Genomic DNA, 26,149 nt, shown 5'->3' on the forward strand with positions numbered 1-26,149 from the left:
ACGAGTCCTAGAATGACAGAACAGCCTAACAACATCACTAACGAGTCCTAGAATGACAGAACAGCCTAACAACATCACTGACGAGTCCTAGAATGACAGAACAGCCCAACAACATCACTGACGAGTCCTAGAATGACAGAACAGCCTAACAATTAACAACACTGACGAGTCCTAGAATGACAGAACAGCCTAACAACATCACTGACGAGTCCTAGAATGACAGAACAGCCTAACATCACTAACGAATCCTAGAATGACAGAACAGCCTAACAATATCACTGACGAGTCCTAGAATGACAGAACAGCCTAGCAACATCACTGACGAGTCCTAGAATGACAGAACAGTCTAACAACATAACTAACGAGTCCTAGGATGACAGAACAGCCTAAAATCACTAACGAATCCTAGAATGACAGAACAGTCTAACAACATCACTGACGAGTCCTAGAATGACAGAACAGCCTAACTTCATTGACGAGTCCTAGAATGACAGAACAGCCTAACAACACTGACGAGTCCTAGAATGACAGAACAGCCTAACAACATCACTGACGAGTCCTAGAATGACAGAACAGCCCAACAACATCACTGACGAGTCCTAGAATGACAGAACAGCCCAACAACATCACTGACGAGTCCTAGAATGACAGAACAACCTAACATCACTGACGAGTCCTAGAATGACAGAACAGCCTAACAACATCACTAACGAGTCTTAGAATGACAGAATAGCCTTACATCACTCACGAGTTCTAGAATAACAGAACAGCCTAACATCACTCACGAGTCCTAGAATGACAGAACAACCTAACATCACTGACGAGTCCTAGAATGACAGAACAGCCTAACAACATCACTGACGAGTCCTAGAATGACAGAACAGCCTAACAACATCACTGACGAGTCCTAGAATGACAGAACAGCCTAACAACATCACTGAGGAGTCCTAGAATGACAGAACAGCCTAACAACATCACTGACGAGTCTTAGAATGACAGAACAGCTTAACATCACTCACGAGTCCTAGAAGGACGAAAACAACAAAGAATACCGACATAACATTGACACCATAATTCAAAATCAATAACGATTAAACGAGGGCAAAACATAAACAAAAATATAGATTTATATGTAGTCTCCTGAACAAATACATGGAAAATACAAATCTAGGTCACAGCGACACCCGCCATACAAATCTAGGTCACGACGACACCCGCCATACAAATCTAGGTCACGACGACACCCGCCATACAAATCTAGGTCACGAGGACACCCGCCATACAAATCTAGGTCACGACGACACCCGCCATGCAAATCTAGGTCACGACGACACCCGCCATACAAATCTAGGTCACGACAACACTCGCCATACAAATCTAGGTCACGACGACACCCGTCATGCAAATCTAGGTCACGACAACACCCGCCATACCAATCTAGGTCAAATCAGGGTTAAGTTACAATCTCAAAATGAGAACTAGGGTGGTGACAATAGAATAACCAGACATATAAAGAAGCATCAACACATTCCCATTGTTTCATCAACCCCCATCTCTCAAAATACTGTGTTGTTAATTTCTCTGTCAAAAGTAGACAATTGTTACGGAAATCGTGGGAATAAGCCCTTGCATTTGGTTATCGAATAAAATGGAACATGTAAACACCGTTAGTCGAAACATCGAATTCGGCAAGCATTCGGCATATACATTACGTTGAACTATTACTTAATTCATTATAAAGGTACTATTTGCTTTTGTGACGTTTTGACATGTGTTGGTTTTAATATAAGTTTTTTTTCTGTATTGAATACATAAATACCAAACCAATATTAAATTCCTCCGGAGTCCAACATCCCTCCTTGGATCAAATGTTATAGCGGGCAGTTTTCCCCCTGTCGGGACATCACGTCAGTTGTACTTATATTAACATGTCCTTCTACGGGCTGTAATGTATTCCGTAATATGCACTTCACGTACATTTAAGTCCTGTCATATACCCATTAGGATCAATATCCATATCCATGTTTGTGTCAGTCACTCACTCGATACAATGCGATATTGACGTGATGATATCAGTCCTTACTTCAATCTCATGAGATATAGAGCAAAAAAATACGTGCCAAAAATGTCAACATTAAACAGACAATCAGAACCGAAAGGCGAATATAAAAGAAAACGCAATATCCTTCACCTTAGGCCATGTTTTCCAAGACCAGCATCTCGTTAAGAAATATCTTCCCCACTGTTGTTCTAACATACATAGATACATACATGCATACGTCTTAATGGTTTTCGTTTATTTTTTTTCTGATTTGTAATCCGTAAAACGATTCCTTAATTATTCCTTTAAGTTTGTTATCCTTTTTTTAGAGTATTGTTTTAAACATTATCACATCCCCCGATCAAAACCTATTGTATTGTTTTAAACATCATCACATCCCCTGACCAAAACCTATTGTATTGTTTTAAACAGTATCACATCCTTTTACCAAAACCTATTGTATTGTTTTAAACATTATCACATCCCCCGATCAAAACCTATTGTATTGTTTTAAACATTATCACACCCCTGACCAAAACCTATTGTATTGTTTTAAACAGTATCACATCCTTTTACCAAAACCTATTGTATTGTTTTAAACAGTATCACATCCTCTTACCAAAACCTATTGTATTGTTTTAAACATTATCACACCCCTGACCAAAACCTATTGTATTGTTTTAAACAGTATCACATCCTCTTACCAAAACCTATTGTATTGTTTCAGTTACTGATAGCCTGATCAGTTCTACCGAGATTTGGTCATGTCAACTCTTACCGCATAAACTGAGCTGTCGGCGTAATTGACCAGTCCCCACATTGAAACTACGATATTATGAACAAAAAAGTAAGACTTATTTGATCTATTTTTATATTAGTTGCGTGTTTTAATTCATATATAGATACTGACATAACATGAAGGTTTTTGTTCACTCCAATGAAATTAAATATATGTTTTGAGATATCAAAACCTATGGTGGCTCGTTAGGGCCAATTATCAAATCTCGCTTTCTCGCACTCTCGACCTTAAGTCGAAAACGCGAGAATGCGAAAACTCTACGGCGAGAATGCGAAAACACGACGGCGAAAACGCGAGATAATTAATCTCGCGTTTTCGCCGTCGTGTTTTCGCATTCTCGCCGTAGAGTTTTCGCATTCTCGCGTTTTCGCTAATCTCGCGTTTTCGCCGTCGTGTTTTCGCATTCTCGCCGTAGAGTTTTCGCATTCTCGCGTTTTCGCTCTTTCGCAATCTCGCGTTTACGCTCTTTCGCAATCTCGCGTTTTCGCTCCCTCGCCGTCGCGTTTTCGCATTCTCGCGAACCTGACCTGAGGTCGAGAGTGCGAGAATGCAAGATTTGATAATTGGCCCTAACGAGCCACCAAAAAAAAAAAAAAACGTTTTATTTTTTTCTTGCCACATATGTTACAGTCACTCTTCGATTTTAATGTCTACGGCAGCCACTTACTACGATTTGTTTTATTTATATTCAACATAATAAGTTTATAGTTTATTATTATTTTTTTACAGAGTCTTTAGATCGTAATATATTTTGTCACTTTTATAGGATTTTTTGTTTATTTTTAACGTCTCAATTTTCCTATTTCTCTTGTCGTTTAATTAAGTCATGAATATACTCTCCGTCTAATTGCTCATATTAATTCCCAGCGGTAACCCCTTCGTTGTCCCCTTGATTCAGACCAGACACGTCTTCAAACTCTTCTACATTTCTATAGCGACTATATGTATAATATCACAAAGAGAAAAAGATACAAAACAAGAGTTTGTTACAATACTGACACTTTCTATTTATAGCTAAATTTACCTAAAATTAAAAGTGACTTCAACAATTCTTTGTTGAAATCTAAGAAATAAATAATGTAAAAAGAACGGTTTAATCTTACAGACCGACCTCCCTGTTTTCTGAGGGCGAAATCTAATAGTCGCTTAAAATTAAAGCTTTTGGTATGTCTTCATATTTCAAAATTAGTATAGTGTTGTCGGCTAACTGTGATAGTTTAGTTTTATATTTGTTAACTTTAAAATTCCCTCTATATCATATAATTTCTGATTCTACAGACCTTTACCTCTCCGCTATTAAAAGAAGTATGACTTTAGAGTGAAGAACCATGCTTAAGGGTCCTCCTAAAGATAGGAATGGACCTGAATCTAGACCGGAATGGGTTTTTATAGGAGTAAATGGCTTATACATGTTTTGTTTCATAACGTTTTATGGAAGAACGAATGTTATTACATATTAAAGTACCATTTTTATTAAAAAGTATATTTATAGTGATATATTTTAAAGCTCGATAAAAGGGTCGTTAATCGAATCGACAAACATGGCGGACTATTCATGTTTTTACGAGGATCCCTCTTCTTACATCTCGTTATTTCATAGTCTTCTGTTATCAAGTTGCTATTTTTAACACAGCCCTTAATTTTTCAATATTTTTTTAACCACTTGTCAACAGAATTTCCAAATCTTGTGTCAAACGCTTTTGGAAAATGAAGCGAAAGTATATAAGCTTCTATACATTGAATTTTCCAGAATAATTCTATGATATATTGTATTTGTCTGATGTTGTATCCAATACATTTTTAAGTAACTATTTTGGTCTCTGTAGATAATATTTGGGTAGCTTCTTTTAATCATGAAGCTTATATAAGTGCAGCCATTGTATATTCTATGTTCAATAAAGATATTGGTCTCCTGTTCTCAAGCTTTTTTTCCTGCCAAACTTTGTCGATGTGTCTTTTTTTTACTGTAATCCCGTGTTTGTTTTTTGTTCAGTCTTCCTAGCTCACTTACTTATTTTTAATGGGTTTTCCCCCAATACACTGGTGTATACTATTGATATATTCTTTGTTGTCAAACATTTTATTTATTTTCAAAATTCCTTGAACAGCTGTATTTTTTTTCTTCTAGCAGTAATTTCATTGATATTTCTTTGTTATTTATGCATTTAATCTGTGCTGGTCTTATATCCAGACATTTAAAAAAAATGAAAATTCTTCCGTCAAAAAATATCAATTCTACTACTAGGACTTTGTTTTGTTTCCATGTTTGTTAATATTTTTCTTTATTTCTGTCTCTCCATATATCTAACAATTTCTATGACTGTCGGATCTTGTTTATATTTCGTGCTATAATATTCCTAGTGTTATTCCCTATGTTACTTTTCCTGTCATTCGAATTAAGAATACAGATCCTAATTTGAAGACTTTTGTTTTCATTTTTTTTAATCATATATTTCGATTTTTCCGTCATTTGGCGCACAAACATTTACTATCGTTATACTATTATTATCTGTCTCCAAATTCCATAAGACATATCTTCATTCATTTGAAACTTTAAAATTTACAACACTATCAGCTAATTAGCTATCAGTTATTATTTTGGAAAGTCGTCAGCTGTGATTGCTACCATAACTGTTATGACTATATCCATAATCTTGTATTTGCCGATGACCCTGGCTGTTAATAGGACGTTAAACAAAACAAACCAAATTATTTGCCGATTAATTGTATTAATCATATGTAAAATGTGTTTCTTGCAGAAAAACATGATATCAATTTAAGCCACTCTCAATCTTTTTCTCTATCTCTTAATCATAAGGTATTCGATGATATTACATGTATGTTTTTGTTTTCCTTTGTTTTACTTTTTTTTTTATCAAGTGTTGCCTTCTTTCCTTTCCCCTTGTCTTACGGCGAAGGCGGCGCTTCGATTTGTCGCGATCCATAGATTTATTGTAGCCCTGTTGTTCTTTAGAAAGGCGTCCTCTCTGAGAGCCTTCATTCCTGGCGACTTTTGCTGAGAGAAATTAATGAAAAATACAAGAAGATATATGTATTTCTACCACAATACCCTGTGTTATTCAACTCTCAGACCATCAGTTAATCATTACAGCTGTTGATTAACAATATGTTTATACCACACGTGGTATAAACTCTGTACGCATTTCGATTGGCTAACACGGTGAACTTTGACCCAAGCTGCATTTGTTATTGACGTCATCAATAATCTAATGGCGTCACATCACCGGGTCCCGGACGTCACCGGTACACTTTATTTGCATACGCGAAATTATACTTGGCCACGTTTCCCTTTGATTCAAGCCGATATTATTGTGGTAGAAACAGGTCACACGACTCGAAATTGTTGGATATGGAATTTATTTCACACTCGTAAGTTATTTTTTAAAAGTTGCAAAAAACACTCGCTAAAGCTCGTGTCTTTTGTAACTTTTAAAAAATAACTTACTCGTGTGAAATAAATTCCATATCCAACAGTCACTCGTTGTGTAACCTCTATGTATACACAAAAACATTAATTTCTTTTGGTTGTTGCGACTCTGCTGGTACCGATAAACCAGAAGCTAAAATGAAAGAGAGGGGCTGACTATAATGATACTCTAAAGATTTCCGGGAATGTCTTAACATCACTAACATCAAACACAAATTTAAATCAATGATGGAATTGTCTGGACAGGTTCAGTAATACAAAATACGATAACGAATGACAGTCTAGGGGTTTTCCGGAAAGTTCAGTGATATCACATCAGGCGGAAATCAATACATATCGGGTGTTTTTACTCAAATCTCTGGACAATATAATTGACATTTGTCATTGTCAACTAACTACTACGCAGGACATTTGCTAAAGTAGAGAGTATATGGTGACCTTACTAGCTTAGACTAGTGGGAATTTCCCTTTAGCCTAGTGGTAGGATGTTTGCTTTGAGAGCAAAGGACGCTAATACGAGCCCCAGCGCGGGCACGGTATTTTTCCATTACTCCTTCCTATTACACATTGCCAGTGTAAGTTAACTACGAGTTTTATGTTTAACTATCTTCATTTAAGCATTGATGTCATTTTTTTTAGTTTCATCGGGGTATGAAAAAAAAACGTGTTTTGTGTACAATTTTCCTGGTTTTATATGGGATTCTTTTTCTCAAATCAATACGCAACGTCAATTGTCGTATTGTGACGTCACATTTTTCGCGCCATTCTCGGAATTTTTTTTCATTGACATTGTACATGTAGCATTTCCTTCTGACATTGTAGCATTTCCTTCTGACATTGTACATGTAGCATTTCCTTCTGACATTGTACATGTAACATTTCCTTCTGACATTGTACATGTAGCATTTCCTTCTGACATTGTAGCATTTCCTTCTGACATTGTACATGTAACATTTCCTTCTGACATTGTACATGTAGCATTTCCTTCTGACATTGTACATGTAGCATTTCCTTCTGACATTGTACATGTGAATTTCCTTCTGACATTGTACATGTAGCATGTCCTTCTGACATTGTACATGTAACATTTCCTTCTGACATTGTACATGTAGCATTTCCTTCTGACATTGTACATGTAGCATTTCCTTCTGACATTGTACATGTAACATTTCCTTCTGACATTGTACATGTAACATTTCCTTCTGACATTGTACATGTAGCATTCCCTTCTGACATTGTACATGTAACATTTCCTTCTGACATTGTACATGTAGCATTCCCTTCTGACATTGTACATGTAGCATTTCCTTCTGACATTGTACATGTAGCATTTCCTTCTGACATTGTACATGTAACATTTCCTTCTGACATTGTACATGTAGCATGTCCTTCTGACATTGTACATGTAACATTTCCTTCTGACATTGTACATGTAACATTTCCTTCTGACATTGTACATGTAGCATGTCCTTCTGACATTGTACATGTAACATTTCCTTCTGACATTGTACATGTAGCATTTTTTTCTGACATTGTACATGTGAATTTCCTTCTGACATTGTACATGTAGCATTTCCTTCTGACATTGTACATGTAACATTTCCTTCTGACATTGTACATGTAACATTTCCTTCTGACATTGTATATGTAGCATTTCCTTCTGACATTGTACATGTAGCATGTCCTTCTGACATTGTACATGTAGCATGTCCTTCTGACATTGTATATGTAGCATTTCCTTCTGACATTGTACATGTAGCATGTCCTTCTGACATTGTATATGTAGCATTTCCTTCTGACATTGTACATGTAGCATTTCCTTCTGACATTGTACATGTAGCATTTCCTTCTGACATTGTACGTGTAGCATGTCCTTCTGACATTGTACATGTAACATTTCCTTCTGACATTGTACATGTAGCATTTCCTTCTGACATTGTACATGTAGCATGTCCTTCTGACATTATACATGTAACATTTCCTTCTGACATTGTACATGTAACATTTCCTTCTGACATTGTACATGTAACATTTCCTTCTGACATTGTACATGTAACATTTCCTTCTGACATTGTACATGTAACATTTCCTTCTGACATTGTACATGTAGCATTTCCTTCTGACATTGTACATGTAACATTTCCTTCTGACATTGTACATGTAGCATGTCCTTCTGACATTGTACATGTAGCATGTCCTTCTGACATTGTACATGTAGCATGTCCTTCTGACATTGTACATGTAGCATGTCCTTCTGACATTGTACATGTAACATTTCCTTCTGACATTGTACATGTAACATTTCCTTCTGACATTGTACATGTAACATTTCCTTCTGACATTGTACATGTAACATTTCCTTCTGACATTGTACATGTAGCATTTCCTTCTGACATTGTACATGTAACATTTCCTTCTGACATTGTACATGTAGCATGTCCTTCTGGTAGAAAATGACCTGTACCAGAGTATGAATTACGCCGTTACTAACAGAAAAGGTTTTATAAGTATTTCCGGCTGTCAGTGTCTGAAAGCTAACACACATCGGCGCCAAGGAAATTTCGTAGCAACAAGAATAAAAATGCAGTTAAAACGCAAGGAGTCGGATGAACTACTCTACTAACATACTTAAATGTATTTTCAACATGTATGTACTTATATATATAGACACGAACTACATTGTGAGTTTTGCCCCGAGACAATCTCAGTAACGGGAGACGGCACGTCTATTCTAGCATTACGAGGTGCGTTTAACTAGGGTGTTCTGAGCTATATATGTGTATTTTGTGTAATGATATAGTAATGCGATCTCAAGCACGACATATTTTAGTATTTTCATACAGATGTGTATAGCTTCATAAAATCCAACACCCACTTCAAGAGTTTATACAATAACTACTTTGCTTATGATTTTACACATTACGTTCATTGATTTTAGTGAAAATGCTTTGCTGTTTCAAGACATATTGTAGCATGGTAAATATCCGTATCTGCAATAACCACAAGAGAGTGTCCAATAATATGTCTGTTAAAACACCTAATATGTAATCTATATACATGTATATTGGTTGCATTGACATACGAGGCTAGTACTTATGGACGGTGTAAGTGTTAATTGTTTTATAATTAACCCAAAGCAACACTAAAATAATTTTTTATCAAAATGACGCATGGTAAAGCTAAACTGTAATATCTTGATTAGTGGAAGCAGTTCTTCTTTACTCCAAAACATGTGTATGTCTATTCCTTAAAATAGGCAGTTAGGAAGAGATTGAAGAGGTCTACATAATTTCATGAAATTTTGTCAAGATAGTTTTACAAGAAATAATTTTTATTGAGATATAAAAATTGTTTTTAATCTGCAATTAGCCTAAAAAACTTTTGAAAAACTAGGCCCTGGATTTTTTAAATCATGACAGTATAAAATAAAAACGATATGGTATTGCAGAGAGGTAAATGGGCCTTTGCCTTGAACAAATTTACTGCACGCTTGCTCGGGTAGCATGCGCTTGTCTCGTCCGTCAGTCCTTTTGTGTTTATCTGTCCGTTAGTTTCTTTGTCATTGCTATGAAGGCTGTATTTACGAACAGACTTTTGTGATACTTCACAGGTATTACTGCACTGGACAAGTTCTGATATTATTATGTTATATGCAAAACAGACACAATATCACACTCATGATAAATTTAGCAATGATAACGTGTATCGGGCGAATTTATTAGTTAAATGTAGACTACACAATACAGCTCTGTTTTCCTTCTAGTGATACTAGGGGCCAAAAATGTGGTAATACAAAAAGAAGCATTTAATATTACTACGGGGTGTCTTTACTCATTTTAATACCGTTCGTATGATCATGAGACTGGTGTACATTTTCTAAACCTGTGTCACTTTACAGAAGAAGTACATACAGGGCAGTGGCAAACCTCATGAACAGTTCACCTGCACACTTTATCACCCATATATCACAAAGGATTGAATGGAATCATCAAGGATCAAAGTCAGTATAAAACAATATTAATTATCTACCACACTAATTTCTATCACTCTCGTGGTATTGTATATAAACAATATTAATCCTACTTTTGAGGTATGCTAACATGTTGCTCAATCACGCCTTTATCCAAAACTCTTACTAACATGCCTAATACTTTCAAGTCAGGGCTGCAGTCCTATTGAAGTCATTTTTACTCTTAAAAGCGCCTCTTCCATCAAACCATTAAAACTTAATGGAATTTAAAAGGAACGCACTCGTTCTCCTGTTATGATGGCTTCATTTTTGAAAGAAAGGCGAACGACGTTTGCAGTACATGGTAGAAAACAATAATGAAGTATATTTCATTAAACATGCGACTGGGGCCCAGAGGAAATATACTAAAGATGAAATCGTTAGAATTATTGAATTTCGGGTCGACAACATCTTATTGTATTTGGTAACATTTTCCCCTTCCAGCTGGTTATTATCAGCAGACTCATGGAAACTGTGTCCCTCACCTTTCCAACACGTTTTTGTTTTCATACGAAGCTGATATATTGAACAGCTCCAAAGAACATGTAACAGACATTGCAATGTCCTTCTATAGATACATAGATGTTGTGTTGTCTTTAACAACAAAACCTTTATTGAGCTGTCTGTTAGGTATACCCTGTAGAATTGGAAACACAACATCAGCAAATTACCACGATCTTTATTACAATGTAAACAGCAAGGACAGTTTACAATCTAGATATGTGATAAACTTGATGATTTTAATATCCTTCTTGTTAATTTTCCATTTCTAGATGATGATATCCGTTCTTCCCCCAACTACGATGTTTTCAAGTCCCAGTTGATTCAACATTCGGAAACTTTTTCCAGTTATCACGATTTCCGCGACGGATATTGGCTAGTGACGGCATAACTAACAGCACAGGGTTTTCGAGAGATACAGGTTGAAGAAGACCATGGTCGACATCATAATCTCGTTTGAAAATAGTTAGTTAATTTCCTAGTGAGGTTTGTTTGTTTGTTTGTTTTTTGTTTAACGTCCTATTAAAAGCCAGGGTCATTTAAGGACGTGCCAGGTTTTGGAGGTGGAGGAAAGCCGGAGTACCCGGAGAAAAACCACCGGCCTACAGTCAGTACCTGGCAACTGCCCCACGTAGGTTTCGAACTCGCAACCCAGAGGTGGAGGGCTAGTGATAAAATGTCGGGACACCTTAACCACTCGGCCACCGCCGCCGGCCCCTTACCTCCTAGTGAGGTAAGAAGTCACACGTGCCCTAAGCCTACTAATACGACTGTCGGTCCGGTTGTCACTAACCTAGCTCTCATTTAGAGGATCTATACAATCTATACTTTGTTCGTATTTTGCCTTTCCTTTATCGATTTTGAGTTTGCTTGGCGGCATTCTCTGTTGCCTTTGTCATTCAAGGAAAGTGTTTGAATGTCGGCTTGATTGGTCAAATGTGTACTGGTACCACAGTACTTGTTCACCGTTACAGTCTCTGTCACTATTGATGTTGTCCTTTTTTCTTCTTATTTTGATGATAATTCACATCGATGTTTGCAATGAAAATTAATGTTAAATATTGCTTTGATCGGTAATAAGGTCGTGTGTCCAGTTGGTCTTTTATCGAATTATCTGTGTTAGAATTACGTTTTCATCATCACGTCGCTATTCTTTGTTGCTTAAGGTGTACGTTCCAAATGATTCAGTACAATTTTGGAATTTATCGTTGAAACATCCATTTTGATTACTATGTTTCGCTATAACATTACCTTAACTTTTCTCATCCAAACTCGGGGCTACAGTTTTTGTTTTGATTTAGGTTTACGGCTCAACTACCTCTTCTTAAAACCCATCAAGAGTAAAAACATCATACATACATGCACAAGTCTGTTTTAAATTCGTCGGGCGGACGAATCCGAAATCCACGGTAACAACACGTTGCATTCGCTCCTCTCCTCGTCAGACCGTCCGACGAAATATTAATTGACCAGTCAACACACGGCTGCCACTGATATATGATTCAAAGCAATTTAAACAATAGGCAAGACCAATCGATTTTTCAAGTGAATATCATGTAAATCATTACTGAATCCATGGCACTCCCATTTCATCCTTGTAGGGGGCTTGTTGAACTTTGAACGGAAACTCGTTTTTCAGTAAGTCTATGCTTTATACAGTTGTAATACTAGTATTAAATTGTTTCTTTTCACGTCAGTGATATACACTTCTTCTATTTCTATAAGCACTTGCTGAAACTGGTATCATTACACGAAAGTCGAACACCAATCCAGCGTTTTGTTTGCGTAACCACCGGCTTGAATGCCCGTAACAGCGGAAGCATTCCACATCGATAAAAGGTATATCGAATTTAGTAGCAATGTTTTATAATTAATGCTTGCACACTGTAGTCAGTACGAACACGGACGCCTACGTACAGTTCTTTGTAAGGATCCAAATAGTATTAAGCTATTGCGGATATACATAGCATTACAAGAATTCGGGAATACCTCGCCGCCATTCGTTTCACTTGAAATCGGCTATGTCATAAAACACATACAATTGATATATGTTAAATGTTTGAATGAGCATAAATTCTTTTATATTTTAGTATATACTTGTACTTAATTGAAGGCATGAGCACATTTAAAATTTAGAATAGCTTTTTTGAAGTTCTCAAAATCTCTCTGAAGTTAATATCTTTCCTAAACTTTAATCAAATCTCTTCCTCTGACACTCTATGATCTTGGCATACATCATAATGGCTGGAATAATACTTTTGAGACATTAAGCTCAATTTAATCTCTCAACTTTGTTGCTGGGTGTTTTGTTTGGTATAGGGGTTAAACGTCCTCGCAACAGCCAGGGTCATATGTGGACGGGCGTCATGGAGACACGAAAAGGCAGGGTCATATGTGGACGGGTGTCAAGGAGACACGAAAAAGGCAGGGTCATATGTGGACGGGCGTCATGGAGAAACGAAAAGGCAGGGTCATATGTGGACGGGCGTCAAGGAGACACGAATAGGCAGGGTCATATGTGTACGGGCGTCAAGGAGACACGAAAAGGCAGGGTCATATGTGGACGGGTGTCAAGGAGACACGAAAAGGCATGGTCATATGTGGACGGGTGTCAAGGAGACATCAAGAGTAATAAAACAAAGCAAAGACAAACAGGACAATGAGGAAAGAAATTATAGCTCAAATAACCCAGTCTTCCAATTGGGCAGAACATCTATTAGAATCTCTTCAATGTCATCCTAATAGAGGACACGGAAGTAAAATCCGGATTCTTCAGGGGACCTGGTTTAGTCGTCTTCTACGATCAACACGTATTGGGATACAGTGTTCTTTGAAGCTGAAGCCAACGAAAACTTAACATCTTTATCCCGCTTCGGCTCTTTTGTCGCGGGAGATAATTGATGGTTTATATCCTTCCGATTGTAAAACAACAATATAATATATCTATTCTACATATGTGAGTATTCTTGTAACAATCTATAGTTTTCAGTCGAATTCGCCTCGTTCCGTAATCGTTTTAATGTGAATATTGTTGTTATTGAGATAGTTTATGGCTACTTATGTAATGTGTCAGGTTGGTTGATGTAAACCCTGAGCTTTTCTATTTCTCTGTGTTCCTGTGTAGAGTCATTTGATATCAATGACATCCCATATTTAATGTTGATCTTCAGCTTCTATTTTAGGACATTATCTTTAGGACTCAACCGTGAAATAAACAATGCATTAAAATCCCGGACATTAACTTATGGTAATACAGAAATGTGATACAATTCATAGGCTCCGCATTACGGATTAAGCATGTAAAAACAGACTCGCACCGATCGGTTTTCCATAAAATCTATATTCGGTAAATATCTATTTCTTGATGAAAATAACACTATGCGAAATCAACTGTATACAGTTCATCAAAAGCGTCCTTCTTTGTCAAAAACATTGTCGTTGAGTTAAAATGAATAATGATCGACCATAAGCACAGACTGTTTTGTTTTTTTTCCACATGTTCATCAGATGAATCGGTATAAATCGTACATGTATTTAAATGTGCACCCAAAAGGAATCAGTAATTGACATCTAGTTTCCAAATGGACCATACCTACGTAAAGACGACGCTTGCGCTCCCAGAACACCTGGTCCTATTTCCCTAGTATTTTTAATGATCTCTGTCAAAATCTATATTTTGTTTTTTCACTCAATTAATAGATTGTGAGTTAGAATTTCAGTTGTTTTTACATGTTAGTATTATCTATTGTTTCTGTTGAACTGTCTGTATATACGCCAATTATGGTAACAACAATACAAGCGTAGGTAACATAGGAGATTGTGTCCTACTCGCTTCAGGCATCGAAACCAAATAACATAACTATATTATGACACTGTATAGTCTAGGAGGGAATTGATAAAAATTAACCCATTATAATCTGATATATATTGTGTGTATTTACCCCGAAAATTATACTCATGTATAATTTATATCATATGGATTTTTCCTATTTAGTAATCGTAGCACTGTGTTATTGCAACACTGAAATTAGAATGAAAGGTCGTCTGACTGGCATCGAGCAGAGGTCAATAGTTCAAGCCCTAAACAAAAACTGTCGAGGGATTGTAAAGAGACACACATGTCAGCATCTTTTGGTACCAATTGAGAGTTAGAATAGAGTAATGAAATTGAATTAAGCAACCCATGCAGCTGTTTTGTCCCTCTAGAACTAGGATAAGTCAGTGGTTTCAAGGATCATTAGTTTGAATGTATATGTATCTTCTTGTAAGAAGCGATGGAGGAAATTCAAAAAAGTAGAAACAGTGCCCCATAATTCTATAAACTACACAAATTTCAATATTGGATTTCATGAGAACTTCAAGCACATGTATATAACAGTTAAACACGCTAATATTCAAAATCTACATATGTATGCATTTGTCATCACTTCGCTAGGACTAAAGTCCACCAGCAGTGTATCGTTTGCAATTTCAAAGGATTGTACTAAAGACAAAAAGTTATTGGCATCTACATCATACAAACGCTTCGTCTATCTAAGACTCGTCGTCAGTGTTAGGGTCTAATAGTGTCGATAGGAGGCTACAGAAGAAGCTCAATGATGAATATTTACATTTGCTCCGCATTTCCCCATTGACACAATGCTAAGAGGCAGTTGCCACCATACGCCTATAACACCCAGTGCCTCTGGCTATAACACCCAGTGGGTCATGTTTGGGTCATTGGCAAATGTAGCATGGGAACCCTAACGGGTCCCATGCCATTTGCCCACCATACCTCTTGCTGCCATATCGACTGTAACAACATTAAAACCACTGTTCATTGCTTAAATGTAGCCGTGGAAGGTGATTATCACTAAAAAAAAAAAAATTTAAAAAAGGAAACAAAAAAAAAAAAAAAAAGGGAAGGAAAAAAATCTGGTTCAACTATTGATTTCGCTGATATGAAGTGATATGAAGTTCAAAAGTTTTCAGATTCTTTGATTTTGTCATTCAATATTTCATGGTTACATCGAAGACCTTGAATTTAGCCGTCAGGAATGACATTTCTAGCGATCGATATCAGGTTCTGGTACCATTGTTTTGAGCGAATGATGAACACATGTCGTTAACTGTGGTATCCTCAATACATAGCTTGACCACTTCTCAACATATCGATAATAATCATCTAAAATGTAAATGAGGCCATTCGTGTAATTCGTCGTCGTGTTGATGTTGACGAGTTCCCGATTGTATGATTGGTTGGTGATTTGAGAAAGTTCACGGAAAAGACACTCTCTGGTCACGACCCCTCAGCAGCCATTTATAGGGAACTTCTATCACTTTACGAGAATTCTCCCAAGGCAATAATAGCCCCCAGCTCGTCAACATCAGGGATTAACTTATGCGTGTAGTGATTTGCATGTTATTAGTTTTACCAATATCTTTTTGTGAGTATTTTATGACGTGTCATCCTGCTGTTTGTCCAAATAGTGCGTAAACACAGCGAAATGAAAAAAGATTTTTGATGACAATAATTTTGAAACATAGATCTCATACATGTACAAGTGTGAGTGTATTTTTGAGAATGATGTGTGATGCTGCGCATGCGTGAGGCTAGTACATGTTTGTGGGAAGGGTGTGTGAAACGGTGAATGTGCGGTGTGTATTTAATTACCGAAGGTACCAGCTTCATAAATCCATGCTATTATATACATAAAAAAAACTTCTATGGTATGAATGAGATTGAAGAATGAATTATAGAAGACAGAGAAATCGGCAAATGAAATGAAAATGAATGAAAGAAAAGAGATGGAAGATGGATAAAAAAAACATTGTCCTAACCCTAGCGTCCTTCCTTACTTGCTTGGAAATAAAATGTTATTTCAAATGACTAAAACAAAATGAATAAGATAGGTAAAACATACCAAACCATAACGGGGAAAAAAGTCTATTTTAGTGAAGCAATTGCCTTTATCCAAACTTCTTACTCATACCGATCTTTGTCTCTTTGTGTGTCTGATGAATGTCATAATGTGACATTCTATATTTAAGAACTGGAACTAATGAAAACCCTCAAGACAATATTGGCGTGAAGAACACTGTAAACTCTAGCTCAAAGAAAAATCTATGCCAGGATCGTAAAACGCCTTCATACGTATTAACGACCATTGAACACGCCGAACTCCATCTAGCATAGGTACGTGAAATATCCTTTAATAAGCTGATAACGACGCCCATAAATAACCCCAATAGCCCTTTGTCACCAAATTTATAGGTCATAGAAATCGTGATATTGAGGAAAAGTCCTTGGATATCGAATCAAATGTGACAGGTAACCGCATAACAAAATTGGGACAGTAGTTCATTTTGCGAACATTGCATGTTCATTGATTTATATGGCGGATGCAGTATTTGATACACGACCTATTTCTAGTTGTTACTCTCTTTCTCTAAAGACAGATATCAAACATCGGGAAGATATCAAACATCGGGAAGATATCAAACATCGGGAAGATATCAAACATCGGTGAAGATATCAAACATCGGGAAGATATCAAAAAGAGATATCTGTCGTATCTGTCAGAATATGAATAAATCATTTTTGTGAGGCCTACACAAAAATACTTAACACAGTACACTCAAAGCCATGTTTTTGTTTAAATGCAGGGATTGGGATAGCTTGAGTAGCAGATCATCGGTAAATGTAACCTTAGCTGAAGATTCCAGGCTATATCATAAACTGTCCTGTCTTTTTTTCCAAAATCACTTGACTCAAATTGCATTGGATACCAAGCAACGTGCTCCCTTACGATGAATAATGAGGAAACCATCAGCTACTACAAGGAGCATGCGACTGTTTCGTGATGAAGCCACCAGCTGCTACAAGCAGACTCCGCCTCCAGGTGTCCCTGACTGTTCACGGAGCGATAAACAAATATTCACATAGATTTTGTTTGGATGGAGATGAAGACATGATATTACATCGTTGTGGTAAGTGTTGGTTCCAAATGTCATAGGACCTATTTAACTACAAATATAAATATTTTGTTGGAAGCGGACAAACTGCTGGTAAACAGTCTAAGTAAGAGTACGCTTACGAGTGGGTACAGGTGGTATAATTAATTAGAAGCCATCACTAATGACATTCCTTAATTACTCATTAACACAATTCTACATCGTGCAATAAACCATGTGATGGATAACCTCAGCTCTGTCAGTTACTGTGGTATGACGCAATTAATTCGTAAACATCCCAGGAGAAATGTATGCTTACGGTTTTAATTTCCAGTCATAGAGTTGCCTTATCATCTTCGTTAACGAGATATGAGGAATGTTTACACGCCTCCATTTTATGAAAACTCCTCTTTAAATATTTCATTTCTACGAAAAGAATTAATTTGTCCATTCAATTTGTCATACTTAAACAAAATGCAAGTCATCCACAATAACGAAGACGAATAATAGAACGAGTGAATAAAAGTGAAAAGAGAGCCAAATATCATTCATTTATAGATTGCATCAAACGCAACTTTCAAAAATCTCATTAGAAGTGGCAATTTAGCTAACGAAGAAGGAAATACAATTCCACAAGGAATTGAAGAAAAAAATGGTTTCAGGTAGGAATTTACTTCGTGTATAATAAACATTTAATTCCAACCCGAATGAAGAATAGCATATCTAATTTGAGGTTCCCCGATCTACTTTTTATTCATTTTCATTTAGATTTTTCCAACTTTTTTACCCTTAGCATCACTGACGAGTCTCAAAGGGACGCAACGGCTAAACAGGCAGCAGTTTTATTCTTATTCGCCGGCATTAATTACTTAAGAATAATGTATCTCTAAATTCGATATCTAAAAGTTATTTTCACCTGTGTAACTATCATTGAGAGCGTGGCATTACTCTGTGTAATATAACTTCAAGTGAATCTATATCTTTGAATAAAAAAGTAATTATAATGAAATGAAAACAAGAATGGACTGATTTTTCCTTTTTTAAATTTAAAGGCAATCCCTGTCCGACACATATCATCGATTCACGGGACGCTAACCATAAAGGAACAGCTGGTCTTATTATCCTTCTACTTTCTCAAGAAACTTCATTTAAGTTTAAATTGTGAAGTCGAGTACGGAAAAACATGAAATTTATTGGTTAAAGGTATTTTGCACTTCCTCGTCAAGATAAGTTATTCATTGACCTATTTCGATTTTTCAACTCCAATAATTAGCACTTAAAGCCCTGACAAGTTCTGGAAGCATTAAAACAAAACGGTTGTGTGATGAAGTTTCATCAACAATTTGAGCCCTCTGATGGCTATCGCCGATAAGTTTTATTTTTGTATATGAATAGGTGGCCAAGATATTCAGGTCAGGTCAGTGGCCATTTCGAGTTATGAGTAGGTAAAGTCGGGGTCAATTTTCCGATTGGCTCAATTTTGACAAAACGTCACGATATTTTTTTTTTAAATCATAATTATGATGCATTGATAAGTTGAAAATAAAACCATTTGAAAAAATAACCCAGTCAAAAAATAGGTCACAGTGACTCGGTGATAGAGGGCCCAAATTGGCACCTCTCCTTTGTGATTCTACTGCAGCTACCTCTCAGTTTGTTTTGAAAAAGTGTCTATCATATCTCGTGTGTCTTTTGTACTGGTTCTGTCGATTTAGAGCAAGAATTAATGTTTCGTTTGAAAGGTGATTTGCTCTGTTGCACTTGGTATGACCTGTGATCCGGGATGTTATTCGACGTGGAGAGATTAAGAGACATAAGGCGATCTATTCCGTAACAGCTGGTCTCTCAATTCTTTCTCTTTTTGGTTATATTTGCTTTGGTCTTCGTTTCAACGACATTTATGTTTTATGCCCAGGTTATAAAGCTGTCTTTTAGGTAAAAAAAAGAAGATATTTCATGATAATAATAGCTTTTATTTATTGATAACATATTGAGCATATAGCTCGTCTCATATGGTCAAAATAAAATGCATGATATATAGAATGTTTACAAAGAACCAATTATTTTATAGGCAACAGATAGTTCAATTATGGTCTAGCTGAATTAATTGATCAATCAATTAATTCACGTTTTAATGAAATAATCAATTCATTAGTATTTTAATCAATTAATGTTTTAATTGATTAATCAATGGTTTGACATATTTGATGTCTTGAATAAAAAGTTAAACGAGGTTTAATTCATATATAAATTACGATCGATAATTATGGAGGTGTCTTGATTTTAAATAACTATGTAGAAAACACGATCCCAATCATATTGCATATAAGACAAGCATTAGTTATGTACATAGCATAAGTGAGCAGTACCTTTAAACATATCTAAAACCCAGACATAAGATATACAACATATAAGTATATGATTAGTATATCATGAGTGTGTATATCTTAGATAATTTTCTATTTATATCTTGAGGGTTAAGCTCTTATATAATTTTCTCGCAATAACTCAGTTGGTTTGAGTGCCGGCCACGGTCTGTGCTGTCCTGACTGTAACATTGGCTAGACACTTCACCCTAATTGCTCTGAATGGGATTTGACGGACATCCCGTATATTGTTCAGTGAGGTAGTCACCAACTACTACACTCAAAATGGCCCTTGCTGTTCATGGGGCGATAAACCCAGCAAACAAATAGCATTTGATCTTAAATTAATATTTCCTGATCTTGAATATTTAGGTCTCTGATAATTTTCCATCAAATACATTACATTATTAACTTTAAACAAAAAGTATTAAATGTTCAGCCCTTGTATAATTTGCTATAAAATACATAACATTATTGATCTTAGATAAATATTTTTTTTTTTTTTTTTAGCTTAAATGTTAAAGCTCCCAGATAATTTTTCATCAGTTACATTACATCATTTATCTTAAAAAAAATAAATCTTATATCTCAAATGTTTAACTCTCATAAAATTTTCCATAAAATATATTTTCTTAACTCGACTGTTTAGGTTTCAGATAATTTTCTATAAAATTGATGACATAAATACATGAATTATAGCTTTAGTTTTTTATGTCTCGTATAATCATCTATTATTTGTGTAGGTTCCTTATTCGTTGACGAAAGAACACTCCATCAAAAATTACCAGATAGCAGTGACGCTTAGTTTCTGGCTGAAGACCAGGTGTTCCGGAAGAGTAAGTGTCTTACGTTTCACCGACAGCATCCGTCATGGAAATCAAGGTCGAATCTAAGCAACGTCACGTTCCTAGAATCGAGACAGTGACGACGAATCCGCTAGACAGTATGAAGAACGCCAAGTACTGTGAACTGATTAACAAGTTAATCTCTCAAAACCGCCAGCAGTAAACATTGTTCGCGTAAATTTTGATATTGTAAACAAATCTTACGGGGCATGTGAATACCGCATGTTGTTACTATAAAGAAATGGAAAAGTCACCATATGGATTTGAAAACATTTCTGTAATCATATACGTGAGTGGTAAATAGTCCCTGTTTCTTACGTTCAGATCAAGGTTAGAGGGTAAAGACGAAGTGTTCCTGTGGTTCAACCTACCTCATTTTTAAGGGGATATGTCAGAAAATGTTTTAATATCTACGAATGTCAATCAAGGATTTGGTAAAGTCTTTGTTTACAGTTCTGGTGATAAATTCAACGTCATATGGAAATCCTCTTAATTTTTGTATCTTGACGTTAGTCATGATTAATAACATATGTTCTTCCATATGCTCAGTCCACGACAACGTATTTGTAACATCATCGCCGTTCAGATATACTTAAATTCAAATACATTGGATCCAACAGCGAAAAACATACTCGTCATAGGATTTAAACATTCAGCTGTCTGATACCACCCTAAGCTTAGCGTCACTCTAATTCTTAACTTATCATTAACTAATCCTGTCTGCATGTTTGAAAAAAAAATCAGTAATTTCCTGTAACTTTGCAATCTAACACGCGGTTTCCATTGCAACCAAAATAATTAACACCCCCGTTTGGTCAAATCGATTTCTCTCTTCGACTCCAAAAATAATGTGATGCGTTCGTTGCGTGTTTGAAAGGGAGTGTTAGGTTTTATAAATATGTTTGACGATGGCCTTTTCGTCGAGAGAAAACATGTCAAAACCATATTTAGGTTTATAGAATTGATATTCGCCGTACGAATGCAAGCTTAACGCTATGTTTTCAGTATCAGCTGACTTGTTTGGTGTTCAAAACAATTTCGTTTGCAGTGCACTAATGTCATTGTTGCAGAACCAACATTAGAACAATGACATTCCCTTCGACCTTCGAGTGTTGGTCTACTCCTTTGATTCACAAACTTTTGGCCCCAAGCAACACTGAAGAGAAGGAAGCAACAGCTACATGATGCAATTTAATTCATTTTGGCTCTTTTGCATCCATCTTCGCTACCATGGGTGTTCTATACAATACATAGAGGATATTGAATGGTTCCACGTTTAATATAACATATATTTCACGAGTATGACAGAATATCGATATTTCAACGAGTGCGAAGAACGAGTGAAAATGTTCTGTCATAGAGTGAAATATATGTTATATTCAGCGGGAAACCGTTCAATTTTCTTTTAATTGCGTTTTATGCTGAAAAACAAAATGAAAGACATCGAAAAGTTAATAGTGTCAAAAAATGCGGGAATCAGTTACGTAATGCATGATGATGTGTCTTTTAGAGGTTACTCCACGTCAACTTGACGGTGCCATTTTGAAAGAACTAATCAACGCAATTTAAGCGTTTTCTGCTGTTATCGAAGAATATATGTATGAAGCTAACGTTAATCGAGTATATGTTGTCAAAAACTAGTCTGAATTTTTCATAAATACAGCAAAATAGCCCATTTCTCTATCTTCGCTTCGATTGGAAAAATTGGCAAGACTTAATGAGGTGATTACAAAGCATCGCTCTGATTTGTGAAAAAGGAAAATCTTTTTCACTGCAAAACATATATTTTCATCGCAAAATCTAACTGCTCATCGCAGCAGTAAAATATAAGTTATATTGGTCTGATCAATTTCTATATTTCTCTGGCAAAAATGCAATAAATCACAATACTTTCCCTTAATTACAAAAATTAAAAGTGTAAATAAACGTATCTAAATCAGTGCAAACCTAAATGAATGCATATACTACCGCTCGTAAGCAGAACACTGCGCTGACTCGTCTATCAAACCCACGTGACTCATTCGCCTTTCTTCGTGTATCATTGTTTACAAACCCAAAACGAGTTAACCAATGTATAAAACCTGTAACAGATATCTACAGGCTAATTTTACAGTATAGGATCATGTATCACTATGTCTCCTCGTTTAATGAGTTTGAAATCTACAGTTATTGTCGCTTTAAGCAAATGATATGACGGTGCTTCAGCACTAATCTTTAACGTGGTTATTATTTTTCATTATTTGTTATAACAATATTTTGACGTTAGTCTATGAAGTTCTTTGAACAGCAAAGTCTATATACAGTATATGATGTCGTAATGAGATAGGTGTGGTCACAATAATTTTCATCACAAATATTTATAGGATTTTTTTTTTCATTCCGTACGAGATTTTAACGATCTTTCATTTTTCATTTTCACGAACCTTTACGAGTTTCATAAAATCTCATATGAAATGAAAACAAAATTTAGATATTTTTATCAAATAAGCGAGGACAAATTACATGCTTGTCGGTTTGAAATAAAAAATAAGACTGACAAACTCTAACGGAGACGGTCATTTTGTTGTTCCATTTTCAATTCATGACGTAACGTCATTACTTATATTACGACGTCACGGTCTATTTCTGACTGGCACGGCCAATGAAAAACGCTTCAGATTATATAATACTAGTTATACACACTGGCTAACAGGCTGGTTATATGGTAAATAGCAATCTCAATGCATTGCGATGGGAAGGTGATGAGTACATGTTATCTCTGACACAATGTATATTTAAGTGATGCATACTACTACTCCAAATATCCTGTATTCTATGGTTGAAATCTTGATCTCATTTGGAATTCTACTACCCTATGCGATATGAAGTCAGACGTGTTCGATACTTGTTGAAATGTCTGATGGTTCCATTGCCATCACACTAGCTTCTCATTTTGAGAATGTGACCTTTCCCGGGTTTGACATAGATGTGTATGGCGGGTGTCATCGATGAAACAGACGACGCTAACTCTTCCGAAACACCTAGTCTTATTCTCCTTGTACGTTTTCGGGAGTTTCCATACAAATCTATATTTTTGTTAATATTTAAACTTCGTTTTACGATTTAGAGTTGGAGTTATGGTTTCGTTGTTATGTCGGTATTCTTTGCTGTTATTGAACAACTTTCTAATATTATGAAGTAACCTGTATATTTATGTAAACTTTATTTATTTCACAACAATTGCGAAACAAGTTATATCAACTTATATCAATCACGCTTGTTGGCCCGGATGGAAGCGCGCGAGGGGTCTTACTGTGGGAGGAAACCGGAGTACCCGGGGAAAACCCACGTGGTCGGGCAGGTGACCACAAACCTTTTCATGTCCGATCGGGGAATCGAACCCCGGCCGCCTTGGTGAAAGGCAAGTGTGTTACCACTGTGCCACCCGCCCACCACACTACAACTTGTATATTTCTGGAGTAAGAAAGAGAACATCTGATAGGTACTGTAATGTGTCAGCTTTGTTTACATTAGCGTATTATAACTCAACTAATGTTTTAATTTGCGTTATTTTTCCTCATTCTTTAGTAGGAAAGGACATGAAATACTCATAAATTAGAAACTTTGAACGCAGTTATATAATAACTAGTATGATACTTACAGAGCGTCTGTCCGATGTACCATCGGTCCTTGGCGTAGAACTCGAGTAATGCGGACGGTTGACAGATGAGTAGAACAAGCAGATCCGCTATACTCAGGTTGACAAGGAAATAGTTTGTCGTAGTGCGCATGTCCCGCACCTTGATCACAACGATTATTACCATTATGTTGCCGACAACTCCCGTGAGAAAGATAACAGCATTTACTACGGTTACCCATATATAGATATACAGGGACGCCTCTACGACAATGGTCGTTCTACTCAGGTTGCTGGCCGCTACGGTAAACATGGTAGAGTCCACTGGGGTGTCCAGTGTGATCTGTCGATTCAGACTCAAATTCATGATGGTAGAATAAGATTTTGGATTGGTGTTGTCTGTTTCAGTATTCCATTTGGTAAATCCCACTTAAGCACGTTTTAGATAGGGACTAGTGTGTTAATTGTTGCAACAAAATCACACTCCAAATCAAGTACACACAGGAGTCGTTGACTTAAAGCAAACAATAGACATTCCAAAACGATACGAAGTACATACCAGAGTCAAGTTGATTGTTGTTGAGTAAAATCACAGTTTACATTTGACTTGTTTAGCAGACATATAACATCAGGAAACAAGTACACGCCAATGTCATTGAGCAGAATCACAATTTCCTTGACTGGTTTATAAACAGTTGATTTGACATTCCAAAACTTTCACAGCTTACATTTGACTTCTTAGCTCTTCCAAATTTCAGGGTCGACTGTAGAATTGGAACACGATTGTAGTCGTTCATATACATAAATAAAAACTATGAATGGCTGTTTCCATCATATTGTTCAGCGTTGTATTCCAGAGAAAAAAAGGAGGATTAATTAAGATTTATCTCGGGTACAATCTCAACACATTTGTAGTGAGAAATTAATGACGATATCCAGCTGAACCAGTCAAAATCCAATGGAATGCATTGCGTTTCTTCTACCAAAAGTAACCGTAGTATAGGACGTTATTCCGGTATTCTCATAGGCCCAATATGGACCATACAGACTGTCTACGACCTTTATCACACACTTGTACCTGCTTCCTGCCCTCATTAATGAAATCTTAAAAGAACACTATATGTCTATTGAGTGATCCGAAGCTGTAAAGACAGGCATTAAAACCGAACACAGTTATTTCAATTAAGTGCTGAGCAATAGTTTGTCTGTTATGTTGCTTCTATTGGAGCAGTTATTGCTTTAACCTTCACACTCCTGAATTTACACAGTCCCAATGGATCTGATTCGGGGAAAATCAGACAAACGAAATGGGTTGGATTCGGAGTCTCTATACAGTTGTGATTGTGCTCACTGCTCCTCCACGACTGCCCCCTACCGCTGCAATACCGCAGTACAGGCTCCGGATGAGTTCATCAATAATCCATTGGCGAGTATAAACTGACTGTATGAAAGAAAATGAATATCAGCTTTAAACGTGAAAAGATACGGTAAACCTATTGGTTAAAGAAAATTTCCATAATGTCAGCATTGATTTCTATTTCGAAAAGCTAATTTAACATAACTTACTTTCGGTGCACATTCAATGAAATAG

The 26,149-nt window shown here is 36.3% G+C and overlaps 1 protein-coding gene across 1 annotated transcript in view; it reads right to left on the minus strand.

The window, feature by feature from the left end:
- LOC117339820 (cholecystokinin receptor type A-like) overlaps nt 1-25,178 on the minus strand; it is a 55,293-nt gene extending 30,115 nt beyond the window's left edge. Inside the window, 1 exon segment of the mRNA XM_033901530.1 lies at nt 24,583-25,178. Coding sequence (XP_033757421.1) covers nt 24,583-24,925 — 343 coding nt within the window. The 5' untranslated portion in view covers nt 24,926-25,178.
- Nucleotides 25,179-26,149: the final 971 nt, after the last annotated feature.

Source organism: Pecten maximus, chromosome 12 (genome assembly GCF_902652985.1).
Source record: "Pecten maximus chromosome 12, xPecMax1.1, whole genome shotgun sequence".
Classification (NCBI taxonomy): Eukaryota; Metazoa; Mollusca; class Bivalvia; order Pectinida; family Pectinidae; genus Pecten; species Pecten maximus.